Consider the following 15,144-nt stretch of genomic DNA (forward strand, 5'->3'; position numbering starts at 1 on the left):
ACTCAGGCGCCCCCTGTGGCGTGTTTGGACAGGTTCCTCCTGCAGCAGCCGGAGCCTCATTGGAGCCTGGGCTTCCCTGGGCAACCGTTTGGGAAATGCCTTTTTTTTTTTTTTTTTCTCTTCTCTCCTCAGAAAGTGAATACTTGAAGAGCAGGGCAGAGGTTGGTCAGGACTCCTGCAGACGGGGTCGGGGTCGGAGACCTGGGCCCACCGGGAACGCGGCCCCCGAGGTGCACAGTCTCTCCGACTCGCGTGGCTGGGAGGGAAGCAGAACTGGTTATCTCGGCAGGAGGGCAAGTCATCCTGTCGTCGTCACATTCCGTGCCCTTTCTTCCTTCGGCTGACGGAAATTGCCTTATTTTGAAGTGTTTGGTTTTCAGCAACATAAAACATTTTCAGAACAATTTTAAAACCAAATTACTACTTTGCAGTCTGAAAAATTATGCGGTTTTACCGTAGTCTGAGAAGAGATAAGTTTAGATGTGGAAGCTGTTTATTAGGCATCCTCACCTTGAGGGAGATCTTGTCAGGACGTGGCAGAAGAGGACCTGGTTTTGTGGAAGCCTCATGGCGTAGTCTTGCCCGGGGTGGGGCGTCCTGTTCTCAGGCCAACTTCATCAAAGGTTTCTGCTGTATGTTCTGTGGCCTCCTAAGTAGTATGCTTTGGAACGTTTGCCAGTACATAAATTCCTTGCCATAAATGGGTTTGTTGTCTAAAAATAATTTTTAAAAATATCCTGGAAGCAAAATTAAATGTAGATATTATGTATAGTAGACATATTTGTTATATGTATATTACACATTTTATATTAAATATAGATATATATAACACATCTACAGGTATATTAATATCTAAAACACCATTTATAGATATAACACATACAGTTTTGTCTGTACACACATACATATCCTGAAAAGTCAGTAAAAGCTTTTATCATTTACATTGTTTTAATTTAAATAGTTTAAGTTTTTCAGTGCCAGTTCTTTTAAAAGCTTATTTCTTTCATTCAACAAATATTTATTGGTTCCTTCCATGTTCTAGGCCAGAGTTTTGCAAACCTTTTCTGTAAAAGGCTACATTTAGTCAGTAGTTTCGGCTTTGCTAGCCATACTATCTCCATCACAACTCGCCAGCTCAGCCGTTGCAGCGTGAAAACAGCCGTAAACAGTTCATAAATGAATGAGCATGGCTGTGTGCCAGTAAAACTTTATTATGGATGCTGAAGTTTGAACTGCAGATCATTCTCGTGTGTCACAAATTGGTATTCTTCTTTTGATTTTTTTCCCCAACCATTTAAAAATATGAAAACTACCTTTAACTTGGAGCCATGCAAAAACACGGGCCATAATTTACCACCCCCTGTTCTCAGCAGCCTTCTGGACACAGCAGTGACCAGAGCAGAGTCCCTGTCAGAGCGGGGCCTGCGTCCCGGCCACCTGCAGGACTTTAAGTAGCACTGATTTCGATAACTGAAAGTTAGGCGGCGTCTTTCTCATCAGACAGTTTCAGGTTTAATGTTTTAACTCACCTGACTTGACTTTAAAAGTGAATATGGCACATAAATCTGCTGGTCGTGGACTCTTCTTCTGTCTCGGTTAGTCCCCCAGCCTACATCCTTCTGCCCTGCCCTGTCTCCTCACCTACCTGGTGCAAGGCTGCAGGGCTCAGCGTGGAGCCCGCGTCCCCCCCGAATCCCGATGCACCGCTGCCGCCACACGAGTGCTCGGGGTCCAGGGACCGCTTCTCGCTTGGACTCACCAGGCCCTGTGGTTTCCAGGTGCTCAGTCCCACGCTCATCTCTGTGGCTCCTTCAAGACACCACGTGTTCTGATGAAGAGCCGGCTGGACTGTCGAGTCCTCACCCTAGTGCTGATCGCAGGGTTCTTTGAAGGCAGTTTTGTAACAAACGGGCTCACGCCTTCTATTTGGAGTCGCCATGGAAACGTTAGAAGCTCTCTTTCTAAAGCCAAGCAGACAATAAAGCACTTCGAGTGTTAAGGATTAGAGGCTCTAGAAGATGTTTAATTTTCTCCCCCACTCTTGCTTGCTTTCTGTCTCTGTAGAGGGGGAACAAGAGGGCGATGTGAATGTTAACCGGGGCACGCTTTCATCTCCCTGTGACCCTCGAGGCTCGAGGCTCGGCCTTTCCTGCGCTAACGAGGGGAGTCGTGCATATTCATAAGCCGGGCTTGGGCGTCAGACACAGCTCACGGTGGGGGGGGGGGGCGGGCGGGGCGGGGGTGGGGGGGGGAGTGCGGCTTTCCGTGCTTCTCTTTTCAACGCAAACGTTATGAAAGCAACGACTATTAAAATTTGGTTTTGTAATTATTATTAAGTCGGAGACCCTAGAGAGTAGTGCCGAAATGTTCCCACTGGAAATAGGGACGAATTAGAGGACCTTTCTGTGGTATTTAATTTATAGGCAGACAGTACAAACCCCAAGATGGCCGTGCTTGCTTAAGGTAGAGATGTAGCGCACACCTTTCGTATCTGCCCAAGAACAGTGTGAAGCGGCACGTCGTGAAATCCTCCTTAAAGAGGAGATACGATCAGTTTCGCTTACAAAGAGTATGAACTATACATTTAAGTGACAGTGTTGGGGGTTGCACTGTTGTTCGTGTGTTATCTCTGATATTCAAGGTGCTGGAAGGGCATTGACCCCACCGTGGCTGTATGGCCTTCCTCCCCCCCGACCCCTCCCATGCCCTCCACTTAACGTCTTTTTGCCCTTTGAGTACCAGTTTCGGAAGAAGACTAAATTGCCTTTGCTGCCTTGGGCTCCAGTGCTGCTTCGGCTAGGTTGTTGTTGGTACGGTGGCTGTACCAGGAACCTGCTGCTTGTGAGACTGGTGACGGTCACGTTCGTTCCTGAAGCCGTGCGGCCCAGCAGGTCTGTCCATCAGGAAAATCGTCATAATCTCATCCTCTTCCGTGCTCCTTGTTTCCTGCATATAAAATGGGGATCGTGTAAGTTTTTCTACAGAAATGAGATGCTAAACACTTCTTAGAACACCGTTACGGGACTTCCACAAAATGTGCTAGTTACCTCCGCAGATGAACGTGATTGAAATCCACCCTTGCATCTGTCCACATGGGAATTCTCCTGTGTTTTGTTGTCATGGACCTTTTATTTACGCGGTCCAGTTTCCTTGCCCAAGGAATGCCCAAGTTGCATTTCTATTGGTTTACTTTATTGGTTTACTTTCATCTAATCTCTCAACCCTGCAAAGCCCTGAGTCAGGAAACCACACCAAGAACTGCAGCAGAAGGAAAAGCACAGCCTGTGTGGGTCACTACACTGCCACGATGCCTTCCTACTCCGCGCGCGCGCGCGCGCACACACACACACACACACACACACACACACACACACACACGGTGAGTGGGAGATAGCGTTTGCTCACTTGGACATCAAGCAAACATTTCCCAGCACCGTGCTTGGAACAGAGGACAGAAGGGTAAATAAGACATCAGACTTGCTTATGAGGAGTTCACAGGGTGTTCAGGCGGACAGAGAGATAAACAGATAATCATAGCTCCCATGACGTCAACAAACACATTGAGAATCCACTCTGTGTCAAGACCTAGCTGTGTGCTGGGGATCTAGAGGTGGATTCTGTGTGGCTCCTGGCCTTGAGGAGCTCATAGACACCTAAGCATATAAGTGCAATGTGATGAGAACTAGTTAAAAAAAAAAAAAAAGGGCGGGGGGTGGGAGGAGAGTGTTTTGGAAATACAGAGCAGGCGCGCCTAGCCTATGCTGGTGACCAGGGGTGGCTGGGACAGAGGGTGGGCTTCCAGGAGCGTGAGCTCGGCTGTGCACCTTGGGGGGAAGGGGCAGGTGAGGGGAGGCGTGTCCCGGGTCAGGGCCACGTGTGTGGACAGACAGAGGTGGGGCCTGGCGAGGTGATGTTGACAGAGCCTGGGGTGTGAAGGGCACCTGGCAGAGAGGGATGCGGGGACCCTCTGGAGGGGTCTTATTTGCCCTGTAACTGAAACCATTTGACAGTTCGAGCTCTGGATGGTGGTTCCTTCCCCCAGAGACACTGGGCATTGGCAGCTGGCAGTGACAAGGCTGGCATCACATTACTCGATTACAGAGCCAACCGACCCTCCAACTTTGAGGTGCTTTTGGTGCATTTCTGGGAATTTCCCTTTTCTTTCAATTATATTTAAGCGAATACCCAGGAAGCTTCAGGAAGCAGCGTTTTGCATCTGTCGTTTAGCGTTAGAGTTACACCTATGAACTAGAATTCTGTAGGCTTACATGCTTTCTTGCCTAACTTGACCCTCAGATGTTCGCTCCGCCAATCGGTTCTCATGGTCACTGCCTCCCCCTTTTCCTACAACGAGTGAGGAAATGGATTTGAGTAATGATGATGTCGTCCCGCATGAGAAATCAATTGTAGCGAATGATTCATTGTTGAGAAATTTACTGATGTGTTGGAAGTTTCTGTCACCCGGGATCATTATTTGTATTCTCTGTCCTGTCACAAAGTGGGGGTTTGGTGATGTGGCAAAGAAGGAGAAAGGCAGATTTAGGTTTTATGCGTTTTGAGTGTTTGTGTGGATTCATCTCCAGGAAAGGAGTACACTCTTCTACGGGACCTGGGCTCTATCATGAGAGGATGACGGGTAATGGCGAGATGAGAACATTTTCCCCACCAAAGGGGGCGGCTAACTGTAGAATCCCATCAGCTGGGCACCGGCAATTCCCATTCTTTGCCCTTTGGAACAGGTTAGCCATTTATACCCCCGAGTGGTTTTGATGATGAACCTCTTAAGACCAATGGGTCATTTACTCCACAGCTTTTGCTGGTCCTCTTCCTCGTGCAGCCCCGTGGCCAGTCCTGGAGGAGCTGGAGAGGCGGGCCGGCCGGCAGCTGGTTCCTGTGTGAGGTCCGGGTGAGACCAGGACTGCGGGCCGGTGTGGGCCGTGTTGAAGGGACTAAGAGGGAGCAACCACAAAATGCTTCCTGAACACAAAACTGGTGCATGTCCTGTGTTTCATTTGCCTAACTTTAGTCTCAGGCTCACTTTTTAGTTTCCTTTGAGGTTATTGCACTAGGGAAACAGTTTGATTCACTTTCTTTGTGCATATGGTGGCCTTTCTCTGTGGCTTCCTGTGTCCAGACGAGGAGCCAGAAGTGTCTTGGCCCCAGCCTCACCGCTGTGCTAGGATGTGGGACGGGATCAGGAGTGCCGACTCTTCAGCTGAAGGACCCGCCTCTGATACCTTTTGGGGGCACAGAGGCCCCAATTCTGGCATCAGAAATGCCTGCATGGGAAACGTCTGGTCATAAGGAGAAAGGGCTTTTTTTCCTGCTACCTTCCATCTGATCTTGGGCAGGGGGGCCTCTTTTCATTGGAAAAAGTGTCTGTTCCACGCTTGGCACTTTGCTTCTTCTGAACCAACAGAGGGTGCCAGGCCCACTGTTCTTGGTATCTCTCTGTGTCCCTGGATCCAAGACTACAGCAGTTTTTATACAGCCTTTAGAGAAGGACATCTAACAGCAACTTAATGCCTTTGTGAGGTTTACGCAGCTCTTGGTAACTAAATCAAAGACTTCCGAAAGCAATGCAGTGATGCTACATTCTTCGTAAGGTGTCTTCTGTCTGCTGTGAAGGACACTGCGCACAACATTTAAAATTAGGGCCAGGGCACGGTAAGGTGCAAGGATGAGATGCTTTCTCAAGGGCACAAGGATTCAGACCGAACAGTAAATCCTTCAAAGTCTTCCTTCATCTTTAAAATATGGAATGAGGGAAATTCCATGGTGACTCCCAGGAAGCAATTCTTATCTGTAACTGGGCTTACTTTAAACAAGATGATTTTCTTGTCTGATTCTAGCCTGGCATCTTCATGACTCATTCTGTAATGCTCTTATGCCTTGCCTGGTGACTCAGTAACATAATTATCCAACGTACGTGTGTGTGCGCATGTGCGCACGCATGTGCAGTCCTACATACAGGCTTGTGTTCACATACTTCAGATGTGACTGCCCTAAGCCTTTGCTTCCTCGTTCGTTCATTCAGTTAAGTATCTCTGTGGGCCGGTTGCTGGACATCTCACACACACACATTGGACATACATGTGTATATGATGTGTGTCTTATACCTTTTTAATTATTTCTCGCTTTGCATGCATATTCATAGCACATCCTCAAGAAAAATGTGTTGATTCTGGGTTTTCCGGGTTGCTTGCTCCTCTCCTTTTCCAGTAATGCTCGTGTGAAGTTCTAAAACAGGAAAGTACCTTGGCAGATTCCTTCACTGTGGTTCCAGTTCTAACCCAGTGGGTGGTGTATGCCATCCGAAACCTCACGGAGGACAATAGCCAAAACCAAGATTTGATTGCAAAGATGGAGGAGCAGGGGCTGGCAGACGCATCCCTACTTAAAAAAATGGGTTTTGAAGTTGAGAAGAGGGGTGACAAGCTGATTCTGAAGTCTACTAGTGACACACCTCAGCTGGTAAGTATGCCAGGAGGAGTGGTAATTCCCTTTCAGTTTGTAGAAAGTGGTCCCCGCTTCCCCATCACCTTGGGCGTGACACAGTTCCTTCATAAGAACATGGATGGGAGTAATTTTGCCTTCCAAGATGGCAAAGCCCTAAATTTAATTGCAAATAATTTTTCGTTCAGGCTTTATGCTGCTGCCATTTTCTCAAGAGAGTTGAAATTTCAAACTCGTTCTAGGGAAAAAATAGAAAATCGTATCAAAATTTTCCCGTGGTCTAAAAGTTTTTGGCAGTAATTAGACTTTCTTAAAAAGATAGCTGACGTTGAGCAATGAAAAGAACAGAAAACTCCTTGTATGATATTGAATGAGTTGTTTCAGGTTTCTTTCTATTACTTCTATCATTGACCAAAATTCTCTGTATTTTTTTTCATTTGACTGTTCTTGTAAATAGCTCTGTTACATCTGCAGTTTTGTTTCTTTTTTCTTCTTAGTGAATGAACTCTCCATCCAGAACTCTGAATTTTTGGAATCTGTTTCATGGATTTTTCATCTTCCGCAGTATGTGAAATTGCGAGTGTTTGAAGATTTATTAAGTACAAATTCAAGAACCCGTGAATCTTTTATTAGACAATAGAGTTAAATGCGTATAAGCTTAAAAGTGAAAGTACATGAGTATTCTGTGGTTTCTTTGCTTTAAAAACGTTAATTGTCTGGTTTGCTTTTGTCCCCGTGGATACAGTGTGCGTTTAAGTGATGTATTGTACTTACTGTGGCCGCAGATAATAAATTCCTCTTGTTGAGCGCATGTCCCTTCCTTGGCAAAGACGTGGAAGTTTGCTCGGGTCCACTTGCTCCTTGAGACGGCAGGTCGGCCTCCTTCCCTTCATTGTCTCTTCTCGTGGGGTTTCCTGGGCTCTGGCAGGCAGTTGAAGTAGTTTCTCACTGTGATTAATTCTAGCAATCTCTTTTCACCCCTTCTGCCTTTCCAAAACATTGACAAGACTCATTTCCAGTTAATTAATTCGAGAGATGCTGAAGAATAGAGGGCTGTCCCTCTTCACTTTAGGTCCTGGGCTGCGTTGTCACTGAGCCCTGTCCCTTTGGAATGTGGCGGGAGTGAGCGGGTGAGGGAATATGGGGGGCCATTAACTCTTCCCGTTCCAGATCACCCTAGGCTTGGGCTTCTCCAGACCCAGGATGGTTACCAGCCAGTGCCTGCATCTTCCCCACTGTTAAGGCTGTTAAGTGGGAAGGAATAGTTCATGGTCGTCTCTGTGTGCCGGGCCACAGTATTAAACGTTCATCCGTGTCTTCCTCAGTTTAAAAAGCACCAGTCTTAGAAAGGCACACCACTCAGTTTTGGCCAGGGCTTCACTGGAATTGCAAAAGTAGCTTTGAAGAGGTGGGAGGTTAATTGACCTGTGTCTTGTCTGTCTGTCTGTCTGTATCTCTCTCTGTATATACACACACTCAGAGGTAGAGCTGGATTAAGTGAGCACTAAAATCTTTGTAACCACCCAGATCATTAATATAATCAACGAAAACCCTCGTGGGAGGTCGTGTCGCAGACGCTTAAAACATGTTATCTTTTTGAGCAGCCATGTTACTAAACTAAAATATCTAGTGAGATTTTGCACAATTCCTGTTGAACCTTCCAAAATGAAAACAACAAAGACCCAACCAGAAGTTTTACAGAAATACCGACTGTTCCAAAGTAAAATGCTCCGAAGTTTTTGTAGCCATACTTAAACTGCTTTGTAAAAAAACAGCTTTAAGCATGTTAAGAACAAAATAAAAGTTCTCCCATGTGCGATCTAATGTCCTCTATATAACTGAAGAAATACCAGCTTCTAGGACTGTGATAATCTATGAATGACATTTTTTTTTCTCTCATTTGTGACATTCCGTCAGTAAAGAATCCTTTGCAAAATTCAAAATGCACGAAGAAGTCATTCTCTTCTGGGACACAAAGAGTTAAAACCTTATTCTCTAAATAGAAGTCTGGCCAAAGGGAAGAAGCAGTGGGGGTCCCTTTTTCCTTCTAACAAGTTTGCAATAGACACTTCTTTTTTTCCTCTCTCAATGGGTGTATGCACACCAGTGGCATCACACAAACATGTCGGTATAAGCCATATAATAACAAACACAAATAAATAAAAGGGAGCCTTGTGAGAATACAGAATGGGGTGATGGTTGTGTGTTTTCTAAATAGGAAATGTAGGGCTTGCATAGTGAAAACATGCTGATGGCTGCATTGTGGCCGCTTTTGATGCCTTTGGACAGATTAATTCCTGAGCACAACAGCTTCCCTGTCCTCTGGCAGCGGACTTAGAGCTTCTGAGAACCTTGTTTTACGTGCTACAGAGGATTAAAGCACCACCTCAATCAGTCATTTAGAAGGGGAAAAAAAAAAAGGCAGGCCAGCCTTACAAAATTTGTAAAGAGACAGAATGGTCACAGCAAGTTTTGTGACGGTATTATTGCTTTCAAGAGCAAACTGACAAAGCAGTTCCATTTTTTAGCCTGCTTTATTCTAAAAGGTAGCAGAGAAAGGCTTTTCTGCTTGACATCGAGTTCAAGTATTTACAGAATGATTTCTTTAATACCTTAATAGTGGGTGTTAATATTTCAAAAATATTTATTTTCACAATTTTAGTAGTAAACCATTAGAATTTGTCCACGTGTCCATATATATGGACACGTGTCCACGTGTCCATATATATGAATACATCTCATGGGTTAGTAAATCTTAAGTCAAAAAATTTAGATTTTACATATGTGTATCTTGTGTCCATTAACTTCTGAAGGCACTGATCTGCTGCTCTTACAGCAACACCTGGGATTTAAATGTTACTTAAGTGATTTTTCACTATCCTTTAATTATATGAATAGTGATAATATGAATAAGTAAACAAAGGTGTTGGGACAAAAATGCCAGTCCTTGTTTGCAAGAGGAAGACGTAAATATATATATATATATATTTCGCCATCAATAAGTTCTACACATAAAGGAATCAATTTTTGTATGAGAGGCAGTAAAATTAAGACAATTTTTAAATGCAGAGAAGGGAAGGAAGTACCTTAACATTTAAAGTCTACCACAAAACCAGTCCTTTGGAGGAAAAAGCCCTCTCAGTGCTGTCCAAGGTTCTGATAATTTCAGCTACAGTGGCCTGAATATGGAAAATCAATTAAAAACCTTATTTAAAAAAAGTTCAGATTTTTTCCCTTGTATCTGTATGATAGGATATCTGTTTTCTTCTTCCCTACACATTTTAATATATTTATTTGGATTTTTCAGGTCAAATGTTATCTAGATGGCATATATTTTACAATATAAATTTGATTTACCATCTACAGTATGTATGAATTTTAAAGGAAAGCTTTTTCTGTAAAGGTAGCGGTTACAGTATTAACTCATCCATCAGACTTTCCTCATCACAACCAAAGACAATTATGTCAATGGAAACGACTTTCTGAAGGTTTTGATAGTTGTTTATCCTTGCTTAAATTGAAGCCTTAAATTAGGAACATTAAGTTAAATGTTTCTTTTTGTTTAAACAACATAATGTACATTCTTCATCTATATATGAAATTGTGTTATGCTGCTTTTACTTCAGTTAGGTGAGAGTTTGTGTGACGTTTTACAGCCTGGATCTAGTTTTCACCGCCGCTGTGTATAGCATGGTGGTTGAGAGCATAAACTGAGTGAGGGCCTGGGCCCCAGGCCCCTTCTGCAGCTGCGCAACTGCGGGCAGATTCTGTCATCACTAACCTGGGGCTTGTCACACCAGCAGCGTCCAGGAGTGTGTAGGAGGATGAACATAAACGAGCGTGGAGTGCTCGGGACGGTGCCTGGCCCGTGGCGAACACTCGCTGATGCTGGCTGTGTTCTTGCTGCAGCGGCACGCACCTCTAAGCCTCTATGACACCTTCATCGTGAGCCCAGCTGACGGACGTGCATGGGAACTGCGCCCGGTCTCCTGCTCCCCCTCTCGCCACAGTGCCGGGCATACAGTAGGTGCTCACTAAGTGTGTCTTGTTTCTTTAGCAGATACCTGTATGATGCTTTCTGTGTACCACACGACGTTCTAAGCACCTTAAAAATATTCATCACTTAATCCTTATCGTAATTATACAGTCTGTTCCAGTATTAATCCCATTATATGGATGAGGAAGTTGAGTTGCAGAGGTTAATGCCCAGGGTCACACAGCAGCAAATGCTTAATGATTAATTGCTGTGGTTAATTAGAAGGGAATGAATGAGGGAAAAAATATGGCTTCTTTCCCCAGAAGCATAGGGAGTAAAGGTAGCAGAAATGCCTAAGCTGTGGCTGTAGACAGGGGAGGGCCAGGGGAGCTTCATGGGGAGAGCACGGGCTTTGCAGTTAGAACAATCCAAGCTCAAATCTCACCTCCACTTCTTGCTGGCTGCGTGGCCTTGAGCAGGTCGCTTAACCACTCTGAGCCCAAGTTTCCTCCTTGAGCAGTGTACCAGGCAGGTCCTGGGGATACAGCAGTAAACAAGACATGGTCCGTGCTCTTGTGAAACTTACATTCTGATGAAAATGACAAAGTTAACAAACAGATAAAAACAAGAGCGTCACATATTGTAGTAAATGCCATAAAGAAAATAAATAAGGTGAGGATATAGGTTTAGTTTTGACTTTCAGGTGACCAAGAAGGCAACAGTGAGAGAAAATTCCCTCAGCTTAGACAGATGATTCTTTTCTTTCCTTTAAGTAAGCTAAGTAGTAATTGTGAGCAACAGAGGGGAGGGGCTGTGTTTCCAGGGACTGTTCTGTCAGTTTCTATCCTTCCCTCCCTCCCTCCCTCTCTGTGCCTTGCTGTCCCTTGCTCCCAGCCAGCCATCTAGAGACCACTTGTGGATGTTCTGCCCTGATCTGCACGGCGTTTGGAGCCATCATAAGGTCAGCATGCAGTGGTCTGTCCTCTTAGTGAGTGGTGAAATAAGCAGACAAAAATAATCAGGAGAGATAGTAAACATTTGATCAGCGCTGTTGGAGGGTTGCCCCTATTTGACATGTAGAGCAGTACACCCAACAACTGCAGAATACACATTCTTTTAAAGTATGTATGGAACCACTTAACAAAATCGGTCCTTTTGCTGTGCCATAAGACGAATCTCAACAAATTTCTGATTGAAATCACACATAGTATATTCTGACCCCAGTACAACTAAGCTACATATCAATACCAGGAAGGTAACTCGAAAATCCCCACAATTTTAGAAATTAAATAGCATATTTCTCAAATACCTAAGGGTCAGGTGAATAAATGGAAATTAAGAAATATTTTTAACTGGATGTTAATGAAAATGCTACATATCAAAGATTGTGGGCTGCAGCTAAAGCTTTTCTTAGATGGAGATGTATTACCTTAAATGCATATGTGAGAAGAGAAGACAGAAAACCAGTAGCCTAAGCATTATCTTAAATAGTTACGAAAAGCACTTAAAACCACAGTTGGAGGTTTTTAAAAAGAACTTAAAACCACAGTTAAAAGAATAAATATGAGAGCAGAAAATAATTAAACAGGAAATAACCACAATAGTAATATTTTTTTAAAAACACACACACACACACACACACAAAAGATAAAGCCAAAAATTGGTTCTTTGAAAAAATACATTAGATTGAGAAAACTGTGGTAAGACCAATAAAGAAAAAAGAGCACCTAGAAAATCATTATCACTACAGATCTCGTGGACATTAAAAGTCCATAAAAGAATATTGTGAATATTTTATATTAGTAAATTAGAACTTTTAGGTGACATGGACAAATTCCTTAAAAAACAAAAAACACATAAAATGAAATAAAATCTTAGAATATTTAAAATACCAAATCTTTAAAAATTCCACAGAGAAAACTCCAGGCTCAGCTTCAGCAACAGATTCTACCAAATTTTAGAAATACTGCTAACCACACGCAAACTCTTCCAGAAAGAGAGAACATTTCAGAACTCTTTATAAGGCCAGCATGATCCTGATATCAAAATCTGAGGAGTTTATTGGAAGAAAAGCAACAGCCAATCTCACGCGTGGACATAGATCCAAAGATCCTAAACACATTATTAACAAACTATATTTTAGAGATGCAAGATTGGGATGACTTTTTAAAGTAGTAAACTGCATTAACAAATTAAGACAAAATCATAATTCATGCAGAAAAAAGTTCACAATAAAATTCAACATCCAACATATTATTAAAACACCTTAACAAATTAGGAACAGGAGGGAAGTTCCTTATTCTGATAAGGAGTCATCTACAAAAACTCCCTCAGCACATACCGAACTTGAAGAATGTTGAAAATTGTCCTCTTGACATTAATAAGGCAAGGTTAGTCACAATTCACCACTTAATGTTGGAAAGGTGAAATGGCCGATGAAAAACATCCCAAAAAGGAGGTGGAAGGGTAGTCGGAAAAGAACTCAGGATTGTTTGTATAGCTAATGCAGAAGTCTGTGCATAAAATGTTAGGATGAATCAATGAGTATAGCCAGGTTACTGAATACAAGGTTAATATACAAAGATGCATTGAATTTCTACAGACTAGCAACAAACATTTAGAAAGTAAAAATTTTAAATAAACTCTGAAGGAAATGCAAAAAGCCAGGAATAGCCAAGACACTCTGAAAGAAGAACGTGATGGTTGAAACTATTCAAAGCGAGACTCCTTAGAACAGTATTTTACTGGCACAAGGATAAGTGAGTGGACCAAGGAAGCAGAGCAGAGTCCAGAAACAGACCCTCACAAATGGAGACTGGGTATATGTTTAAAGTGGCATTACAGAGCATGGGGAAAGGGTGATCTTTCCAAAAAATCCCTCTGAGAACATTGAATATCTATAGAGGGTAAAGGAAATTGACCCCCACCTACCTTGTACCATATGAACATATCAGTTCCTAGTTGGATTGCAAATCTGAATAGGAAAAGCAAAATGCTAGAAATTCTAGAAAGTAAGTCTCACAACCTTAGGGTAAGAATTCTTAACTATGTTACAAAAGCGATTAAAATGGGCTTTATTAAAAACTGAAGAATCACCTTTAAGAGACTGAAAAGGCAGTGCGAGGAGTGACGTGAAACATACGTAATTGACAAAGGGTTCATATCCCAAATATGTAAAGAAAGAATATGTATCCCTTAAAAACTTAGAAAAAAAATGGGGACAAGACCTGAACAGGCACTAGACACAGAAGATACCCATTTCACCAACAGACACACGAAAAGGTGCTTAACCTCCTTAGTAATCAAGGAAATAATTAAAACCACAATGCAATACCACTGCTCCCCACCAGAATAGCTAAGACCAGCAATGCCATGTGTGTATTGGTGAGGATGTGGGACACACGGGACTCTCGAACGCTGCTGGGGGAGTGTAAACTGGCACAACCCTGTAACCTCTTCGGGAAACAATCTGGCATTCACTATCTGCTAAATCTGAAGATAAGCGTAGAGTGTGACCGGCGATTCCACTGCAAGGATCATACTTGACAAAAATATGTGCGTCGGTGAACCAGAGGCACAGACGAGATGCAAACGTTCGTTATTTGTGACGGCCAGGACGTGGGAACAAGCCAAGTGTCCTCAGCAGTGTCATGGTGACATCAGCAGTGACACACTCACGGAGTGTGAGACTCTACAGCCACACTCAGCAGGGGTGGGTTCCAATGTCGAGTGAAAGACGCCACACACACGTGATTACTGTATGACTGTTTCTTTAAAGTTCATCAACAGATCGGACCGTAGAAGCAAGGAGAGCAGTCACGTGGGTGTGGTCACTTTGTGATGGTTCACTGAGCTGTGCACTTAGGTTTTGTGTCCTTCTCTGCATGTTCTGTATTCCACACTAACAAAAATGCTCCCCTGCTCCCCTGGGTGCAAGTTGAGCTGCTGTACAGAGACCCCAAAATACTGTGGCCCCACCAGACTGATGCTTCCTTCTCGTCATGTGATGAGTGGCCTCTGGGCTGTCACTCGAGGTAGACGGGCAAGCGGGCTGGGGACTGAGAGCCCTCGGGGTCGGCAGGAGCCCAGCTCCTCTGTGTCTGGCGGCTCTGCCATCTCCTAGGGTGCCACCTCTGCACAGCTGAAGTTGGGTGACCACCACGTGCCTATTTCCTGCCTTTGGGAAGAAGGAAGGAGAGGGAAGGGCAAGCACGCATCTTACACTCTCCTGTTGGTGCGAGTTTAGCCCCATGGCCACACTTGGTCCTGAGTGAAGCTGGGCCGGGCTGTGTCCAGTTGGGTGGCCGTGTGCCCCCCTCAGGGCGCTGGTGGTCCCTGACCACAGGAAAGAGGCAGAGTGGGTGGGGGACAGTTGGCAGGGTCTGTCACAACACCCAGAGCTGTGATGTCGAGCCCTGCGTGGGAGGGGTTTCATCTCCCGGCCCTTCTTTCTAGTGTCCCCAGCCCCCTTCTGGTGCGGCCCAGGGCTGTCTGGGCAGATGTATTTGGCTGGAATGTCCTGAAGGATAAGGCAGCCTGAGGATACACTCCACACTGCCTGGAGGGAGTGTCAGGGGTCAGGCCTTAGGAGCCAGCCGTCTCCGGATCCCAGAGCTGAGCATGAAGGCCGGGCAGGAGCCAGGGCAATTCAAGAAAGAAAGAGAAGCCAGGGCACAGGCAGAGAGCGGGGATGGCGATGGGGGCGAGGGGGT

General features: G+C 44.4%; 1 protein-coding gene across 1 annotated transcript in view; it reads left to right on the top strand.

The window, feature by feature from the left end:
• ATXN10 (ataxin 10) overlaps window positions 1-7,267 on the top strand; it is a 153,310-nt gene extending 146,043 nt beyond the window's left edge. Inside the window, exons 11-12 of the mRNA XM_068560526.1 lie at window positions 6,287-6,474; window positions 6,954-7,267. Coding sequence (XP_068416627.1) covers window positions 6,287-6,474; window positions 6,954-6,956 — 191 coding nt within the window. The 3' untranslated portion in view covers window positions 6,957-7,267. The remainder of the gene's footprint in view (window positions 1-6,286; window positions 6,475-6,953) is intronic.
• The last annotated feature ends 7,877 nt before the right edge of the window (window positions 7,268-15,144 follow it).

Source organism: Eschrichtius robustus, chromosome 13, assembly GCF_028021215.1.
Source record: "Eschrichtius robustus isolate mEscRob2 chromosome 13, mEscRob2.pri, whole genome shotgun sequence".
NCBI lineage: Eukaryota > Metazoa > Chordata > Mammalia > Artiodactyla > Eschrichtiidae > Eschrichtius > Eschrichtius robustus.